Below are 21,381 nucleotides of genomic sequence, written 5' to 3' on the forward strand. Positions count from 1 at the left end.
GCAGTATCACGCAGCAGAATAATAGTCCTCCACTGCTGCAGTTGGATGGATTCTTAACGCATTTATTGCAACTACATTTAGTCTTTTTTCATCAAACAAACGGGCTAATGAATAGCTCAACACAACTCATACCTGGGCAGAGTCTAGACAGGGATTTCTTCTGTGTAGATATAAATTCTATCCTTTGCATCAGCTGGGCATGGCAGGGTATGATATGACAGCTGTCTTAGCCTACCCTGCTCACCCAGTAAGTCTGTTTAAGTAATTAATTAATTTGTTTCAAAATAAATATTTTAAACACTAAGAAAAAAAGGAAAGAATAATAAATTGGCTTGGGTATAGGCCTATGTTCATGCAAGAACTGTAATTCTGACTGACAACCGGAGAACAACAGATATTAAATAGCCTACTGTTAGAGTTATATAATGTAGTCTTGTGTTTTATTAAAATTGATTATAATTTATATGATATCTCAAAAGGATATGCACTTGTGCGCGGCGTGAGCTGCTGCGATGAACCACAGCCAATACTTGTCTTTTAAAAGGCTTCATTTAGATTATTTTACGTTAAATGCATCATATAAGTCACTTTGGAATAAATCAAAGTAGGCCTATGTATCATGATAAAAAAAGCGACTTTACAGTCTGGAAATACTTTAGGCTATAGCAAATTATTTCTTGGACCCCCTATCACTTTAAGAACCGCTGGTCTACACAGAAGAAAGACCCGTCTAGACTCTGCCCCGGTACGAGTTGTGTCGAGCTATTCATTAGTCTGTTTGATGAGAAAAATATGAAATTGATAAATTATGGGTTATTAATCCGTACAACTGCAGCAGTGGAGGACTATTATTCTGCTGCGTGATACTGCGGAAGAACTGATGATGGCACGGTTTGATCCTCGGCTGACCAATCAGCAGAAAGGGGCGTTTAATTCCCGCCCACATGTAGAAATCGAATATTCAAGCTGTTTATTCATTTTTCCACCCATGAACGAAAAACGAAAAATTTAAGCTGAATTCTCGTTTTTCGTTTTTTGGAAAAAAAACAAAAAAACGAAAAAGGAGCCGTTTTCTCATTTTTCTACTTTCAATATTAAATCAAAAAAACGAATGATCGAATGATACGCGGATTTTAGAGGAACAGTTCATCCAAAATTTAACAAAAAAATCAAATAAAAAATCAAATAAAATCCACTGTAATGTTTTCAAATCTGTAATCTTTATACTATTAATATTCTACTATATAATTTATTAATAATTTATATTAGCTTTTATTTATGTATGACAATCCCAGTATTTAGACTAGTATTTAGGATAATTAAAAGATCATGCCCAACAGTATTGAAAATTTGTTTTAAAAATCTAGATGGAGCGATATCTTGAGAAGATGAAGTTGATCTCTTCAACAATGCCTTTACAGAATTCAAATGAAATAAGCTGGAAATCACTCCATAGCATCGGACCGCTTGATCTCTCAGGTTGAACAGAATTCCCCAAGGACAGCTTAGATCTTAAATGAACAGTTTTCTCATTAAAAAATTTACAAAATTGTTCACACAGCGAAACAGAAGCATCAGGAGAAATGTTGACAGAAGGACTAAGCACAGAATTAATAACAGAGAAGAGGATCTTAGGTCTGTGTAAATTGTCACCAATAAACTAGATATTTGGACTTAGCGGCCTTAACAGCTCTCTGATAGACATTTAAAGAGTCTCTCCACATTTCATATGAGACCTGTAACTTATTCTTGCACCATTTACGCTGGGCTCTTCTGCAAGCCTTTCTGAGCTATCTAGTTGGATCGTTAAGCCATGGCTGCGGTTTAGTAGCAATACGTTCGGATTTTAGCGGAGCAATAATATTCAGAGTAGACAGACATTTCTGATTAAAACAATTAAAAAGTCTGTTCACATCCTGCATTGGAGGAGACGTTTCAGGCAATAATGGGTCAGTCATAGCATAAAAGGCAGCAAATCTCTCGCATGACTGAGTGGAAAAATAACGATTCAAACGAATCACTGAAGATGTAGTAACTGCTGGATCAGGAAAATGAGAGGAAAAGAGTACCGATCTATGGTCTGAAAAACAAGTGTCACTGATTTCAATGTCCGAATTTTGAAATCCATGTGAAAGAACTATGCTAAATCCCACATGTGACCATGAGCATGAGTAGGCCCTTGCACCCACTGCACAAAATCAAAAGAATCAATAAGATTTTTAAATTCAGTTACCAAGGGTTTAGCGGGGCAACATAGATGAATATTAAAATCACCCAACACTAAAATGTAATCAAACCCTGGAATCAGTCCTCCTAGTAAATCAGAAAATTAAACTAGAAAGGAGGTATTAATATGCGATAGATAGTAACACAAAGAACTGGACGTACCAGATCTATTTGAGCTCGAATAGACATCAGCGAGAATGGTGCGTGTTACAAACTTGCGTTTGAAGACAGCTGCAAGTCCTCCTCCACGTCCGGTTATCCTGGGGCAATTATAAAAGGTGCAATCCCAAGGAACAAGTTCAGAAAAGGGAGTCTCCCTCTTTAACCCAAGTCTCAGTCATAAATAGGAAATCCAAATCTTTTGAAGTAAAAAAGTCATGCAAAGTGAAAGTTTTATTGGCCAGAGAGTGAACATTAATTAATCCCAGCCATCCTGAGTGGCGGGGGCTACCAAGACAAATGATGGCCTCGATTCAATAGACGAAGTACGCCGTGATTAATTCCTCCACCGCGGATCCGGGGAGAGATGGGACGCGCGGACGCATCCAGGAAGCTGGGGACAATCGGACGAATCCACCAATGAGGCCGCTCCAACGAGCACCCCGCCACATAGTGACCAGAGATGCCACATGCGTGTACATTCCTCTGCTTGTAAATAAGGTGCAGCGCATGCGTGTTCTACGTCAGCAGCACCACACACATGCGTCATGGTACTCTCGTGAATGGTGGCAGAGACCGACTCGGAAGAGTGTGTTGTGTAAGTAAATTGTTGAATAAAGTCGTTATTTTTGTTTTCTTTGCACACAAAAAGTATTCTAATGGCTTCATAAAATTACAGTTGAACCACTGATGTCACATGGGCTATTTTAAGGATGCCCTTTACTACGTTTCTGGGCCTTGAACGTGATAGTTCCATTGCTGTCTATGCAGGGACAGACAGCTCTCGGATTTCATCAGAAATATCTTAATGATAAACTAAGGTCTTACGGGTTTGAAACGTCAGTTTCATTTCATGACAGAATTTTCATTTTTGAAAATGAAAATTCTGTCATTAATTACTCACCCTCGTGGCATTCTAAACCCGTAAAACCGTTCATCTTCGGAACACAAATTAAGATATTTTTGATGAATTCTGAGAGCTAAAGTTGTTCTTTTTGTTTTCTTTGTGCACAAAGTATTCTCGTAGCTTTGTAAAATTACGGTTGAACCCCTGATGTCACATGGATTATTTTACCAATCTCCTTGCTACGTTTCTGCACCTTGATCATGGTAATTACATTGCTGTCTATGGGAGGGTCAGAGAGCTCTCAGAATTCATCAAATATCAAAATTTGTGTTCCGAAGATGAACGGTTTTACGGGTTTAGAACGACATGAGGGTGAGTAATTATTAATGACAAAATTTTCATTTTTGGGTGAACTAACCCTTTAACAATAACAGCACTGATCTGTATGTTTTCTTTTGTGCAACAAAAAAGATGTTCAGCAGAATATTCACGGTTCACTTTTCAATGCAATGAAAAGTGCAGAAGCATCATAAAAGTTGTCCGCAGTTTTTTTTTTTTTTTGAGGAACAGACTAAAAATTAAGCAGTTATTCACTAAAAGTCTTGCTTTTCCTGATCCCCATTCACTTTATTGTGTGGAAAAGACAAGTGTGAACATTCTTCAAGTGTTCTTATTTTCCACAGAAGGAAAGTCATGAAAGTCATACAGGTTTAGAATGAAACGATGATAAGTAAATAATGACAGAATTATGGGTGAACTACTATTTGAGTTTAAACAAGAGTTGTTGTCATCTAACCCTACCTCAGTCTGATTTCTCATAAAGTTTCTTATATCTTTTATAGTGCACTTCTGTTGACGTTCATCACTTCTCCACTGCCATTATGACATTAACAAAGCCTTCATTTAAAATGTCCTCATTGGTTTTGTCCTGCCACATCACCGTGGTCTTAAAAAACAACTAATCTGAGTGAGCTGTTGCGTGCAAGAGAAGAGTCTGGCCTCATATGTTTCCTGCCTTTTTTTGAAATCTGAAAGTAGGGGATGCATCAGCCGGTTTTCCCCTCCCAGTGACCTGACAAAAAGTCCAGGGGCTCTGGGACAAGTCTCCCCACACCGAAATGAAGTTAAGATGTTTCACAAGAGGGTGAGGTCAGGTTCGGATCTCAGTTCACGCTGGGGCATTTGGCGTTGAGACGAGGAGTGGAATGCATAGTGGAGAGCTCGAGTATACTGTTGGACCCCATGAACAGCTTGTAGCAGTTAGTGATGTCAGGAGAGAGAGAAACAAACACAGGGAAAGCTTCAAAGACTAAGCATATCTCTTTCATTAATTCATTTCTGATTTGTTTCCCCTCATTTCCTTCTTGTTCTCACTCATCTTCGCCGTTCCATGTAGCGACCTTTCGATTTGTTCCTTGTTACCTTTGCCAGTTTTTTTCATTTAATGCAGTCACACTATACCTCTCATTTCCTATTGAATCTTTAAAATCTTATTGGCAGAGCTGGGCTGGCCCTCAGATGACTTTCGCCAGGCCTACATGCTTTTTGAAGTTTTATGTATTGTTAAGCCAGGCCTGGATTGAGGTAATGATAGAATCCTTTAGATTATGATATCCTCAAGCAAAGTTTGCATGCTTGCGAGGGAACGATGGTAATTGTATCTATTAATTGGTTACATTGCCTTTCAATTACTTAAATGACAGATCAAAGACTTTGTTCTTAGTCTGTTTCATTATTCCTGTCATTTTACATGTTTACAACAAATGCAGTGAACACAAATCTGGCCTTAATTCAGGTATCTGAGGCGGAGGCCATCTGTTCATCTCTACTGAAAGAGCAGGACATCTATAGCCATACTGCTGCATATAAGACTTTATGAAATAACTTTTTATGTTAAAGGAATATTCAGGATTACATACAGCTCAAGTGCTATCGACAGCGTCTGTGGCCTGGAAGTTTTTTTTAATGCATCCCTCAGTTTGGAAGAACAAATAAAAAATAGCAATGGTCTTGTAATAGCAGTCTATGAGGCGAATACACAGCACAGCAGTATTAAATGAACAGACTCCCATGGAAATTTGAAACTGTTGTACGTTTTGGTGAATTTGTGAAAAATTAATTCTCTTTTGTAAGTTTTAGTACAATCTTACTCCCCACTGATGGTTAGATTTAGGGGTGGACCTTCATGATTTAAAAAAAAAAAAAATCTTTCTGCACAAATTACATCCTTGGAATTCTGAAGAAATTTCCATCTTGTAAAATAGTTACATTTGGGTTGTGTCAAACTGTATTACTATATTCATTTTTTCATAACACACTTCGTGCGTAAGCTTATTAACATAGAAATTTTTCATCTTTTTTGCATTTCATTGTTATAATTTTTTTCTGATACGATTTTCAGAATTATTGTCTGAAATTAAATGTTGATTAAGATTTTATTTTATTATTTTTTTTTTGAGAACTTATAAACAGGGTTACTGGTAATTAAAACTAAAATCATAAAAAAATGAATTACTTGAAATAAAATAAAATAAAATATATTTGTTTTAGAATTATTTTAAATGTATAGTTAGGGCCAATTATTATGTTTCATTTGAGAACTTATAAACAGGGTTACTGGTAATTAAAACTAAAATCATAAAAAAATGAATTACTTGAAATAAAATAAAATATATTTGTTTTAGAATTATTTTAAATGTATAGTTAGGGCCAATTATTATGTTTCATTAATTCTTAAGTCTGTGTTAACACCTTTTGAAATAATTATTTTAAATGTTATAATCTCATAATTTGGTAATACAATTGCATTTAGTTTGATCTGTATTCCTTAAAAGTACTAAAATAATAATTCATGGAACCATTAAGGGACCAGAAGCTTAAGAAGAGTTACATTTACAATTCCCTTTTCTACTGTCGATAGAGCCTAACCTGGCATATTTTTTAAATTCTGGTTTAATCAGGGTGGTTTGTGGCAAAATTCAGATAGATTCTTTTTGTGAGATTCCACACAGGCCAAGATGGAACATGTACGATTTGTGGATGTCCGAACTGTGTAGCATACCACAAATTTCATTACGGTGGTGCGTATAGGTTTTTGGAGTTGTTTTCACAGCTGACTGCAGGCCGATATATTTGTCAGTGTGTGTTCGTTATCCTCCCTGATGAGCACCGTTGAATGTGTTTGTAGAGTGTATATGTGTACGTGACAGGGCAGGGTTGCGAGGTCAGTGGTGGGTTGGCTGGTAGACAGGTGACAGCTGCCAGAAGAGTTACATTTACAATTCCCTTTTCTACTGTCGATAGAGCCTAACCTGGCATATTTTTTTAATTCTGGTTTAATCAGGGTGGTTTGTGGCAAAATTCAGATAGATTCTTTTTGTGAGATTCCACACAGGCCAAGATGGAACATGTACGATTTGTGGATGTCCGAACTGTGTAGCATACCACAAATTTCATCACAGTGGTGCGTATAGGTTTTTGGAGTTGTTTTCACAGCCGACTGCAGGCCGATATATTTGTCAGTGTGTGTTCGTTATCCTCCCTGATGAGCACCGTTGAATGTGTTTGTAGAGTGTATATGTGTACGTGACAGGGCAGGGTTGCGAGGTCAGTGGTGGGTTGGCTGGTAGACAGGTGACAGCTGCTCCCACAGCTCAGACTGCAGTGAAGTGGAGACAGCACAGACTGTGTGTTGTTCTGCCCTAAACACAACAAATATACACAGGGCAACCATAAACATAAAGCATAAATAACAGTGCAAACCTTTGCCAATTGACCCTGGTTTTCCAATGATAAAATAATACAACTGTGTTCAGTTAGTACTTGACATTTTGATCATCAGATTGTGCACATTCATGCAACTCGATTACTGCTGTCGCTGAAGTAAAAGGGGGACCAAGGGTTGTCTTATGTTGCCTTGCATCCTAAGAACTCTAAATCCCCTTGTGCTCACCTGGGTTTTGATGTGGCAGCCCAACATCAAACTTCAGACCACATCTGAAGTTTGCCTGGTCTTAAGTTTTGTTGAGAGTTAAGCACAATTTTAAGCTCCTTTCATTATAACTAGTCATTATAACTCTAGGTAAAACAGAGGGTTCCTTACTGAACAGCCTCAGTTTTGGTTGAAAGTCACTTCACATACATTTTTTTATAATGTAAAAAAGGGTTTGACATTTAAATAGAAAGAAATCTTGTAGCATGGAATAGCACAATGATTTTTATTCTATATATTTCCCATTAACATTTGTCTCTGGGTGTCTTTATTTGTTCTGGTTGTAAGTGCAGTATATATATATATATATATATATATATACACTACCGCTCAAAAGTTTGGGATCAGTAAGACTTGTAATGTTTTTTAAAGAAGTCTCTTATGCTCATCAAGGCTGCATTTATTTGATCAAAAATACAGAAAAAACAGTAATCTTGCAAAATGTTATTACAATATATATAATAATGGTTTCTATTTGAATATACTTTAAAATATAATTTATTTCTGTGATGCAAAGCTGCATTTCCATCAGCCGTTACTCCAGTATAAAGTGTCACATGATCCTTCAGAAATCATTCTAATATGCTGATTTATTATTAGATTATCAATGTTGGCAGCAGTTGTGCTGCCAAATATTTTTTTGGGAAACTTCGATACTTTTTCAGGATTCTTTGATGAATAAAAAAGTTCAAAAGAACTGCATTTATTCAAAATATAAATATTTTCAAACGATTTAAATCTTTGATATCACTTCTTAACAATTTAACACATCCTTGCTGAATAAAAGTTTTAATTAATTTAAAAAAAAAGAAAGAATACAAATATACTGACCCCAAACTTTTGAACGGTAGTGTATATTGTTAGAAAAGATTTCTATTTTAAATAAATGCTTTTCTTTTTAACTTTTTATTCATCAAAGAATCCTGAAAAAAAGTATCACAGGGTCCAAAAAAATATTAAGCAGCACAACAGTTTCCAACACTGGTCATAAATCAGCATATTAGAATGATTTCTGAAGGATCATGTGACACTGAAGACTGGAGTAATGGCTGATGGAAATTCAGCTTTGCATCACAGAAATACATTGTATTTTAAAGTGTATTCAAATAGAAACCATTATTTTATATTGTAATAACATTTTAAAGAGAATAGATATTTCAGAATTTAATTAGCCATTGAAATTAGATTAGACATCCTGCACCCCAGACAATTTGCTGTGGGCCCCTAGAATCACTACCTTAAAGGTGGGGTAAGTGATTTCTGGTAGGCAATGTTGATATTTCAAATCACCAAAACAAACACGCCCCTACCCCTATTTTGATAGCTCCGCCCCACACATATGCAACCCAGGCAACGATTATGGCAGAATCTGCTGTATTAAACATATTATCTTACTTTTCGGACACACTTTGGGAGCTGAAACAGACAGTGGAGGAGGTTTAGACGCTCCAGGCTTATATGGTGTGGAAATGAATGTCTTTTGTTTTTTATCCGCCATCTCTATCTTTCTGTCGTCGCTCGGCTCGGCTAATGTCCGTCCTGTGCACTGAGCTCTCTCTCCTCCCCATCATGAGTAGACATGCCCCTTACTGCTGATTGGCTACAAGTTTGTTTTGGTACTCTGCCCAACTCGGTTTTCTAAAGCGTTTTTGAAAAAATACATACCCCACCTTTAATGTTGACTAGTTTATTTAGAGTTTTATAATCATTATTATTTATATTTTTAGTGATGGTGCTTTAAATCCACTGTTTTCAACAAAGTACATTTCAAGAAAGTTACTAACTGTGATAGTTTTGTGCAGTACAAGTTTGTTTATTTGTGGAATATCTGTTGGCCAATGGTCTGTGTCTCGCCTTGCTGTTTTTTATTTCAGTGTCTTACGTCATGAGCATTGCATTTCTAAGACTGTCACATTGCTAATTTATAAACATGTTTTGAGACCTTTGCATTCTGCTCCAATATTGCATTCAGAGTTTTTATTTTAACACAAGGCATGTCCTGTTAGAACGGATGTAAAGAAATGCTCTTGATCCTATTTATACACACCTTTTTGAATAACTAGTTATTTTTGAAATATGTATATGTTGCTATAGAATTCAGACAGATTAGGAATGAAATGAGTGTGAGTAAATGATGGAAGAATTTTCATTTTGTGTGATCTATCTGTTTAACAAAACCTTACAGGTAAACTGGTGCAACCTACACTCAGTTTGCTGATTGATGTAAATGAGTCTTTAATGATCTCAGTGTGAATTGAAATGGGTGATCCTCTGGTCTCAGCAAATGTGATATTCAAGCAGTCAGCCAGATTGCAGTGTAGTCTCTCTCTCTCTCTCACACACACACTCCCTCTCTCCGTCTTTGTGTGTGTGTGTGGTTGTATTCTTGCAATTACAGGGTGGGCAGGGGAACAGGCAGAGGGAGTCTGCACACATACAGGCATGATATAATATGCAGCTGCCAAGGTTTCAAAATATCAGCCACTATTTAGTGCCTCCATAGACCCACTTTTTATGATATCTCACTTACCCAGCCTATGCATTTTAAATAGTATGGGTTTTACCTTGTGACTGTTTTGATGGTAGGAATACTTCTTAGCACAGTCATTTGTAAAAACAGCATTAAATGCTCTAACTTCTTTTTAAAGAGAGGAAAGCTTAGTGTCTCGATTAACAATTTTTCTATCTAAAATGCAGCAATTTGTGGGCTTTAATGACTGAGGAGATTTTATTTTCACTGCTCGGTGTTTCTCTCAGAATATGTTTTGCACAGCTCCCATTCTGTAGCCTATAATTTTCCAGTGTTTTCCAGTGATCTTCACAGAAATGTGTTCCTTTGTTTTGCTTTTTAGAACACCATGATTTATTGCATGAGGTTAAGCTGCAGTGTGTTGTTGTTTACTAACCAAGATTGACTGTTAAGGGAATAGTTTACCCAAAAATAATTCTGTCATCATTTACTCACCCTTTTGTCATTCTAAACATGTATGACTTACTTTGTTGAACACAAAAGATCCAGTGTTGACCCCACTGGCTTTCATTGTATGGAAAAAATAAATCTTCAAAATACCATCTTTTGTAGTATTTCCCCATTTTTCCACAAGCCTAGTGAGTTTTGCCTTGTATCCATGCAAGGATACTAGGAAAGTACTTGGAATGAAAGCAACAAAACTATCTGTAAAGCACTGTTTACATGAAACAAACGAGAAGTATATCAGTATTACAGCACCAAAAGTTCAACCACAGTCTCACAAAAACTGAATAAATGAAGAATATATGTAAATCAGGCTTTTATGATATATATATATATATATATATATATATATATATATATATATATATATATATATATATATATATATATTTTTGAAGACTGAAGACTAGATTAATGATGCTGAAAATGCAGCTTTGCCATCAACAGAATAAATGACATATTACAATATATTAAAATAGAAAACAGTTATTTACATAGTAATAATATTTCACAATATGACTGTGTTTACAGAATTTTTGATCAAATAATTTCAGCCTTGGTGAGCAAAAATAATAAGAATTCTTACCAACCACACAACATTTAAACGATAGAGTACATATAATTTTTTTTTTTTTTTTTTTTGGAGAAGCATGTAGAGGTATTTAATTGGACAAAAAATAAATACGACTTTTGCCAATATTTAGAAGTACACTAGCATGATAGCTTTAAGCTAACAAAATTTGTGACTTTGATATCATGGTGTCTTTGATAGGACCCCTTATGGACTCTGATCTCCTTCTTTTCCCAACACCTTTTTTTTAGTCAATCTCTTCCATTGTAACAGTAACTGCCACCTCGCCAGAATATCATGTTTACATGAATCAGCAAATAACTCCATTATGTTCAAATAAACATGCAAAGGGCACAGGCGCAGATTAAAGAGACCTATTAAACAGTAAAAAACTCCCAAATTGGATGTTGGTGTTTTTCATCTTGTTCCAGTGGCTTTTGTTTGGCAAGGTGCTCAGACGGTTAATGCAGAGGACAGTCGGAGCATCCTGCGGCGTGATGCGGGGGTCTGTATGGTGCTCATTATGGATGTGAAGCACGGGCTGTATGGCACAGAGCTCTCAGCCCGCTGCAGTTGAGAAGGAAGGCCTCCCACATGGGGCATAATTAAGGCTGGGGAAAACACGAGACCTCATTATCTGCCGCACGAGATCTCCCACTACTGTACTTCGGTTATGACCTTTCAAGGGTTCTCCTGATGGAAGTGATGGCAGCAAGATTAGACAGATGGAACTGATTAAGAGCATATAACATTTTAAACTGATTCACAGTATAATGCAAAAAAAGGTTTCTGTGAGATGTTGATTTTCTGCAGTATTTGAGCAACAATCAGTCTTGAATTTGGTGAGTCAAGAATGTTTTAAAATAGATTTTTCGCAAAGTTTCGACATTCACAGATTTTGTCGACACTGGCAACAATTTATAGATAAGTAGCATTTCCCTCAGCTATTATCATAAACAATTTGATGTGCTAAACCAAAAAAAAAACAACAACAAATAATTCACTTTTAACAATAAAGGTTCTTTATTGACATTCATGGAACCTTTTCATTACACAAAATGTTATTTATGATGGAAAAAGATTATTCAGTAAAATATTATTCACATTACACTCTTAAAAACAAAGGTTCTTTATTTGCATCTATGATTCCACGAGAACCTTTACATTCATAGAAACTTTCCATTCCACTAAAGGTTCTTTACAGTGGAAAAAGGTACTTTAAATTATTAAAATGTTCTTCACACTAAGAAATATGGTTTTTAAGAGCTGTTCACTGAAAGGTTCTTTGGCGAACCCAAAATGTTTCTTCTGTTGCATTGCTTCAAACCCCCCTTTTTTGGAACCTTTATTTTATAGCGTGTTGAATGAAAACGTGGCAACTGTTAATCTATTTCCTGTATCATTATTTCTGATGATCTGTATCTCTCCAGGTGTGTGGGCCAACAGAGTTGTGGTTCCTGAGCAGGTGACTGCAGTGCTGGGGAAAAACGTTACTTTGACCTGCAGGGTGGAGGTCAGCACAAACCTCAGTCTGACCCAGAGTTCCTGGGAACGCCGGCTGCCCTCCGGCACCACCACTTTGGCTGTCTTCAACCCCCAGTACGGGACCTCCATATCTGATGAGTACAGCAAGCGGGTGCACTTCATCAAGCCCTCAGTGCATGATGTATCCATTGTCCTGCAGGGCGTGGGGTTTGCAGACATTGGGACCTATACTTGTAAAGTGGTCACCTTCCAACTTGGCAACATGCAAGCATCCACAACTGTGGACATTATGGGTGAGTATATGTTTGTGAACATTTTGTACACTATGTAATTGTATAGTTGCGAATTCTTTGAGGCGAATCATTTCATAAAACATTAGCATCCTCCTGAAAGCTATAGTTGTTGGGTCATACATTTTTTTATACCTCTTTTCATTGATGAGGTTAATGTTTTCAAAAATGAATGTATCTCGTGTATTCATGAGATCTTGCTAAGTCTTGTCATTATATGAAATGTTATTGTTTAAAGAAACTGTAAATTTGCAATACATAGGTATAATAAGAAGAAGAATTTACTTATTATTATTAATTTTGGAAACATTATATACATTATATTATTATTTATTGATACATTTATTGATTTTTCTCAGATTTGTTTTTTTTTTCAACACAAAAAGCATTTACAATAACAAATTATAGATAAACACATTCATTCATAAATGTATTAATTTATGCATTTATTTATTTTTCCCATCTTTGTTTATTAGATATAAGCACAAAAAAGTGTTAACAATAACAAAACATAGATAAACACACATTTATTTATGTATGCTTTTATTTATACTAGGCACTTAAAAGTGATTAACAGTCCAAAAACTCTCTATTGAAAACAAGACTGGAATTAAAGGAAAGTCATGATTTATAAACTTGTGTTGGAATGACTTATTTTTGGTGGATTGTATTTACAGAAAGGGCTGGAAACACCCTTCACAGAGCCCCTTTTCTGCTCGAGTGAAATGAAGTGTTGTCAAACGCTACAGAGATGACACAAATATCTGTCACACACTGGCATGATAGCACATTCCTTCTGTTTTGATTTGTGGGGTGCCATTTTTTTCCATGTTTATTTCCTGCATTCCCAGCAAAACATAAAAAAACAGAAGCTAATCATTTCCCTATTGTAAGTAGTAAAACTTCAGAATTTTATCGATCCAGTCTGAAAAGGCATTGTTAGTCCTTGGCATTTTTACAAAAAAGGGAGAAATTTACTAAGTCAGTAATTAAGTGACTGGCCAATCAGCTGCTTCGAGTTTGTGTGTTTTTTGCACACAAGCTTGAAGCTGCCATCCCTACTCCTGTAAATTTAACAGTGATGAATCATCGGAGGAATTCCCAATGACCGAGGAATGTTTTGGGTCTGGATTTGTGTGGGTGACAATGACCGGGCCCTCATTCCTTCCCCGTCTGATGATAAATCAATACCCTGATCTCCTCCGGGACCTTCGCCCACACGCACAACCTGCACATCAGATCAGCTGGTTCTCTGTTCCCCGTCTTCTATCAGGAGGGTTGGGTGAGAATGAGTTGCCAAGATGCCCCTGCAAGTTCTGAGTCAGCAGAGCTCCAGCGTGATCCAGATGGCATAGGGTTCAGGTTAGATGAACGCAGGGTGGGTCTGACACTGGCATTCGGATGTCAGCGCTCTGTAATACACTGTGGGTCCCCACCATTCAGGTGCCGCAGGGCTATATTTAGCATTAGGGGTCCCTGGGGTTATTTCGATTTCTCGTATACAGGAGCGGCCTGTAAACAGAGTAGAACAGGTGTGTGGAGCAGACGGCCTTGCGTGTAGGATTAAGTTGACGCTCCTGGCCCACATAGCAAAAGTGTTTCTTAAGAGCGCAGCTGTTGCAGTTCTCTAGAGAGAGTGATGGAGAAAGGAAAGAGGGAAAAGGACAAATTAAAATAGTATTGATACAATTTTATTATGGCTGCATTCACAGTTCACTGTGGTCCAAATCTCAATTCTGACCTTTGCCAGTTTCATGTAAGACGCTACTAGATTTTTACACTAGATATTTTTTTTTATAATTGTATTACATTTTTAATGCATTTAATTGATCAAAAGTTAGGGGTGGGACAATATATCGATATGGTGATATATCGTTGTTCTTCATGCGATACGAGAATCGATATCTGGTGCCAAATATCGATATTTGAATTATTACAACAAGGCGCTCTATATAGATTTCCCTGCTCCCAGAGTCTAAAAATGTGCACCTTCTTTCCAAAGCACTCTGAAGCAACCATGAACCGCGTTCTCTATGAAGATGGGGAAGCATGAGGAACCGAAGGATAAACAGATTTCCAGCCACTGTATTAGCTCTACTGCTATATATGTTTATGGAAATAAGAACTAAAAAACTGGCCCGGAAAAGCTATTAGCCCATGCACCATAGGCACCGATCACGTTATTATTGCAGAGCTGTATCGTGATATTATCGTATCGTGATTCGTATCGTGAGGTATCCTGCGATCCCCACCCCTATCAAAAGTGACATTAAAGACATTTGTAATGTTACAAAAGATTTCTATTTTAAAATAAAAGGTTCATCAAAGAATCCTGAAAAGAATATGATGATTTACACAAAAATATTAAGCAGCTAACCACTATTTTCAGCATTGATAAGTCATGTGTAATGATGCTGAAAATTAAGCTTTGCATAACAAGAATAAATTACATTTTTAAATATATTACAATAGAAAACAGTTGCTTTGAATTATAATAATATTTTACAATATTACTGTACGTTTAAACAAAAAATTCAGACTTGGTTAGCATAAGAGACTTCTTTCACAAACATTTTTAAACAAATCTACCGACGCCGAACATTTGAACAATAGCAAATCTGAAAGTATCAGCAAGGACCTATACGTATGGACCTATACTAATTATCAATACATTATTATGACATTAATGGTTTGTGATTAAATACAATTACTTTACAACTTTATATGCATTAATATGTAGTTATTCGAATCTGTGATATTGTGATATTTTACTCATTTGTCAATTAAAACAAATGATACATTTGCAATATAGAGTTATAATTAGTAGTGGTGGTGGTAGTTGTATTTAAAAGAAGAGGTCACAATTGTTATGTTGTCATGTTAATGTTAATGCTGATACATTTAAGGCTATAAGTTCTTCTTATTTCATGCAATTATAAAATATGATATCATTTTCAGTGTATTTGTTGATTATCTTATAATGAATGCGCCAGTGTTGGGTGTTTTGCCTGTGTAGTGTAGTATAAGAAAGGGATCATGCATGGCTAGCTGTGCATTAAATGATTTTAATGCACAACGTGAAGGCCAAGAACCATGGTATAAGGATATATGGACCACATTAATCAGGTCATGTGCATATCCTCACAAAACTGAATTTGAACAGAAAATTGAAATTGGACACTGGCTTGTAGAGCGAATGTAACCTTTGAGGTGAGTGGTCCCTTAGCTAATGTTATTTCAGAAATAAAAACAATAGCTCAAATTGAGTCAGTTGTTTTAATTCAAGCAGTGTGGGGTTTTGTTGCTGAGGGCTGCCGAACATTTTACAATGATTGATTCAGCTGTAATACACAATGTGTCTTTCCTTTTGTTCTCTTTAAATCCATGTGGACTCTCTATAATATTAAGACACTAATATGCCACTTTTCTATAGAGAGAGAAGCCACTCAGACGCACTCAAGGATGTTGTTGTACTCCTACCTCTGCACTCAGTAATTTCAGATCATCCATTTTTAATGTGAATTTGTAGGGTTGGTGTAATAAATCTGTTCTGTACTAATGCCTGTTTCCACCGTTAACATGGTTTCTTTTTTTCCCCATTCCTTCCTTCCTTATTTATTCATCTTGTTGTGTATCATCCTGTAGGTTTTCATTTTGTACAGTTCTTCCTGACCCTTTCATTTATTATTTATTTCTTGTTTTTCTGTTGCTTTAGTCAAGTACTGTTATACATGATAAAAAAAAAAGATTACTTTACATTTGTTTTTTAATGTTTTTTGGGTACTACCATTTAAAATGTGTTAGTAAGACTAATCCGTAAGATTTGTTTAATGCGTTTGAATTAAATAAAAACTTTTATGGTAACTAAGGCTGCATTTGTTTGATAAAAAATACAGTAAAAACTGTAATATTGTGAAATAATATTATCATTTAAAATAACTTTTTTCTATTGCAATATATTAAAAAAAATAATTGATTCCTGTGATGCAAAGCTGAATTTTCAGCATCATTACTCCAGTCTTCAGTGTCACACGATCCTTCAGAAATCATAATATGCTGATTTGCTGCTCAAGAGACATTTCTTATTATTATCAATGATGCACAATATATATTTTGTGGAAACTGTGATTACTTTTTTTCAAGGATTATCTGAAATCGAAATCTATTGTAAGATTATAAATCTCACTTTTGATTAATTTAATGTGTCCTTGCTGAATAAAATGTTTAATTTGTGTACTGGTGTGAATATATATATACGTATATTGTTCCCTTTCAGTCGGTCACTCTCGATGTCACGTCGGAGGACCGACGAAATTGGGATCTCGCTTAGAGGGACCAATCTACTTCGAGTGTAAACTAAACGAGCCAATGCACATTGGCATGCGATTATTGCATCCAGCTGCTGCTGATCACAGCGTGAGAATAAGTAGGCAGCAGGTGCAGCGCATATTCAGCTTTTCGCTTCGGAGCCGAGCGATCACATCGTTCCGCTCCTGACTACTCTAATTTCGTCGGTCCTCCGACGTGACGTCTCCGTTCCCTCCTTCAGGGAACGAGGGTTACATACGTAACCGAGACGTTTTATTCACAAATGCCTTCACCTATACGTCCAACAGTTGAACAACAATTTTTTTGTTTGTTTGTTTTTTTATTAAATAATACGCATTAATAAAAACAAGATTTAAACTAAAATAGGTTTTAAAATGTTTACATTTTTTAGCTTGTCTGAGTTTATTGTTTAGTTGTTTTTTGCTTCATCTCTTTCTCATTTTCTCCCTTTAGTGGAGCCAAAGGTCTATGTGTCTCCTGGCTCTTTGTCTCTGTTGGATGGAGATGGTGAAACTCTGGTGGCGACATGTACAGCTGAAAGGGGTCGTCCAGCAGCAGAGGTCTTCTGGGATTCAGACCTGCCGGGCCAGCAGTCAGCAGTCATCACACAGCAAGAGCCTGAAGGCACCACCACCACATCAGTCCACTATGTCTGGGCCCCCACCTGGGATGCATTTGGCCGGTCCCTCAGCTGCGTTGTTCGTCACCCGGCCTTATCCAAGGATTTCCGCATTCCATACCGGCTCAATGTGTTTTGTGAGTGTGAATTGCTTTTATCAACATTCTCCCTGTAGAAGAACTTTACTCCTGTTTCGTATTTCAAGATCTTCATGGGTTTTCTGTATGTTCCAAGGAGCTCTGATCGCTCACTTTTGCTGCTCTCAAACTTACAAGATGTCAGTTTAGGAGTTATTTTAACGTCGTAATCTTCAGTGTGCTTTCCTTTGGCATCTTCAACTGTTGGCTGCTGTCTGTTTGAACGGCGCACTGCTTAATGGAGGAGCTTTTATTGATCTGAGCACAGCAAGGGCAGCAACAGGAGCGGAAATACAAGTGAGGGAGTTCATACTGAAAGGAGGAGGCTTTAGTGCTCAATAATTCACACATTGCCTTCCAAAGTGTTTAAAAGTGAGAAAACTACTTTTGAGTTTTACAACCTTATAAATGTATTAATACTTATGTGTTTTATCATAGACAAAGCTGAGCATGCAGACGCTGCAAAAATTATGTTTTTTGTTGAAGTCTTGTTCAGAACATAAATTTAGTGATATTTATGCTTAATATAAGAGCAAAACAATAATGTCAAGAAATCTAAATTTGATGCAATATGATATTTTTTATAATAGAAGTCTTGACGTAGTATAAATGTCCATTTTTAACTCTCATTCTTCCTAAAGTTGCATTTATATGATCACAAATACAGTCAAATCAATTACAATTGAAAATATCTGATTTCAATTTGAATATTTTTTTAAATGTAATTTATTACCATGATGGCAAAGTTGAATTTTTAGCAGCATTTTACTCAAGTCTTCAGTGTCACATGACCCTGAAATTTAGTGATATTTATGCTTAAAATGAGAACAAAAGAATAATCCGTCTAGAAATATAATTTTTTTTTATATAAGTCTTAACATCTCTCTTAGTCTTATGATTCTCAATTAAATTCATTTTAAGATTTAATAATGTTTATATATTTTACTAAACAAGACAAAGCAAACTCTGATTTACAGTGTAGTTTTGAATGTGGCAACTGTTGTTTACATTGTTCAATAAGAAAGTAGAACACTGGCAATGTTGATAGGAATTTGATCACATTGTTGTTATATAGACTGCTGGGGTTGAATCTCAAGGCTCTCTGTTTCACTCCTGAATCCTCTTTCCATATCACACATACGTTTATTTTCTCAGCCACAGCTAAGCCTCAGTATCCTGAGGTTTCTGTGTAATTGAGTTAGCCAATCACATCTCCCCTCGCTGTTTCTGGGACTCACATCCAGAGCGTGAGAATAATGTCACGCTCAAATTTAATGTCTTATTAAAATAATTTATAGTTTCATTGCTTAAAAAAAAAGTTACAGGGAACTACATAAAGTGAGCTTCCAAAGTAGCATTTATATGGATTAAAGAGTGAGTTCACCCAAAAGCAATGTAACTCTACAATCATTTACTCAACTCTGTTGTTTCAAGCCTGTTTGACTTTCTCTGTCGTGGAACACAAAATGAGAACATTTTCATGAGAAAGTCATTTTCATTGTATAGGAGAGAGCAGCATTGACATTTAACAAAATATTAGGGCTGGACTGACAATATCCAATATTTGATTTTAATCTTCATTTTGATGAATCTGTATCAAATCTTAAATACCAGGAATCAGTCTTTGAATTGAAATATGTTTTTATGACAACCACCATTTAATTATTTATATTTCAACAACAAATTAGAGTAAAAAACATAATTATATCAATAAGTTGATATAAACTGCCACATGTTCAATTAACAATGTTCATAATATCTAAAAATGAATAGCAGTTAGTGCTGGGCGGTATACCGGTTCATACCGAATACCGGTGTTTATTTTTGTTATGATATGAATTTTTAAAATACCGCAATACCGGTGTATGTCGCTTAAACAACATTCGGAACGCGACACTGTTTGAAAGGGGTCCCTTTTCACTGTTGCACTGTGGTGAGGGAACAGGTGTATGCGTTACTAAGCGTGAAAGTTCTGAAACTGAAGTTGTAGAACTAATAGAACGTGATGACAGAAGAACTCATCCACAATATCCACATTGACCGCCACAAATATCCACCGCCTCCTGCCATCAGCTCCCGCATCTCACACACACGAGCGCGACTTTAGCACTTGATTTAGCAACTTTCAGACCCTTTTAGCGGCTTTTTTTCATAGCTACTTTTTTGTATTAACCTTAGCTATAATGGTTCAGTTGGAAGATTTTGCCAGTGCTGTCCTGCGAACACGAGGTCTGACTTTCCTGGAGAAGTGTCACCTCTCTCGGGCGTCTGTTCTGTGCAGTGAGCGGCAGAGAAGCAGCGCGTTCAGTTGGCCGCACTGCAGCCGACTCATCAATAAATGAATACAAAACAGAGTTTCCTAGCACCTGTTGCTTACTGATTGTTTGGAATTATAAATATGAGAGTAGTTCGTCTGTTAATATCACATGCACTTTTTTGTTTGTTGTTTTTTTTTTAGTTTGTTACTCAGATGCAGGCAGTGCGCTGCATGAGACAAAAAAGTAATATAGCCAAAACAACCGCATAGCCGCTCTTTAGTGTAGATGCATGTCGATTTTATCAGACGATGCTGCGATTATAAATGAGTGACTCCTGGTTAACGTATTAAAAGGGGTCGTGTTTAGTCACTATTTAGTGTGGTATTTTTTAAACAGTAAAATAGGGCATTCTAAGTCAATATACTGCAGTATTTCCTCTCTCAATCAGTAGAAAATATGGTTAACACCCGGTCATGCATGAAAAAAAAATACAGTCATGTACCGTGAAACCGGTATAATTTTGAAAAATACCGTGATATAAATTTTTGATCATACCGCCCAGCTGTCACGGTCCAGGTGTGTGGAGGCAGGCAGGATGACGAGGACGACAAGGATATTTAATGTAGCGACAACAAGGCAGAGACAGACACACACTCGGGGTAACATTCACAATAACCGACCGCACTGGAATACAAGAGACAGGAACTTATAGGGCAGATAACGAGGGGCAGACAGGTGAACACAATGAGGGTAATTAACTAATGATTATACGGGCTAAACCAACACAAGGGGAAGAAACCACAACAAACAGTCCACAGAGGCATTACATTACTCCCCCCTCCCGGAAGGTGCGTCCTCGCACCGTAGAAACAGAGGGAGGGGCGGAGGGGGACAAGGCAGTGGATGTGAGATGGTGACAGGGGAAGGCAAAGGGCTGGCAGGCAGACCAGACAGGTGGAGCTTCCGGCGGAGGACGGCCTTCCAGGAGGAGGACGGCTAACAGAGTCCAGGGAGGTGACGATGGAGGCAGGAGCCAGGGAGACGACAGGAGGGAACCGGAGCAGGAGGAGCCAGGTGGGACCCTGGCCACAGCTTTAATAGCGGCCCACGGTGGAGCCGACGGAGGGAGGAGCCATGGAGGAGGAATGTCCACCGACTCCAGGGGGCCGACCAACGGCGGCGGAGCAGGTGGAGGAGGAGCCCGAGACGGAGAGCCAATGATCCAGGGGGATGCCGAGGATCCGGGGGGCCAGGGTGGAGCCGAGGGCTCTGGCGACCAAGGCGGAGGCGGAGATCCAGAGATCCGCAGCGGAGCCGGAGCGACTGAGGACCAAGGTGGAGCTGACGGGAGGAAGGAGCCCAACGGAGCCGGTAGGACAGAGCGACGAGGCGCAACCAGAGGAGAGGAGTCCAGAGGCGATGGCGGGTCGACGCCCGACCAAGGCGGAGCCGGAGGGACGAGGGAGCACGGTGGAGCTGATGGATCGATGGGTGG

General features: G+C 37.4%; 1 protein-coding gene across 1 annotated transcript in view; it reads left to right on the forward strand.

The window, feature by feature from the left end:
- The window catches only part of LOC107588797 (nectin-3-like protein), a gene marked incomplete at its 3' end in the record, with an annotated part of 45,172 nt that overhangs the window by 16,375 nt on the left and 7,416 nt on the right, over positions 1-21,381 (forward strand). The window contains exons 3-4 of the mRNA XM_016277031.1: positions 12,199-12,546; positions 17,326-17,628. Of these exons, the coding sequence (XP_016132517.1) occupies positions 12,199-12,546; positions 17,326-17,628 (651 nt within the window). The remainder of the gene's footprint in view (positions 1-12,198; positions 12,547-17,325; positions 17,629-21,381) is intronic.

Source organism: Sinocyclocheilus grahami, unplaced genomic scaffold (assembly GCF_001515645.1).
Source record: "Sinocyclocheilus grahami isolate Dianchi unplaced genomic scaffold, SAMN03320097.WGS_v1.1 scaffold107.1, whole genome shotgun sequence".
Classification (NCBI taxonomy): Eukaryota; Metazoa; Chordata; class Actinopteri; order Cypriniformes; family Cyprinidae; genus Sinocyclocheilus; species Sinocyclocheilus grahami.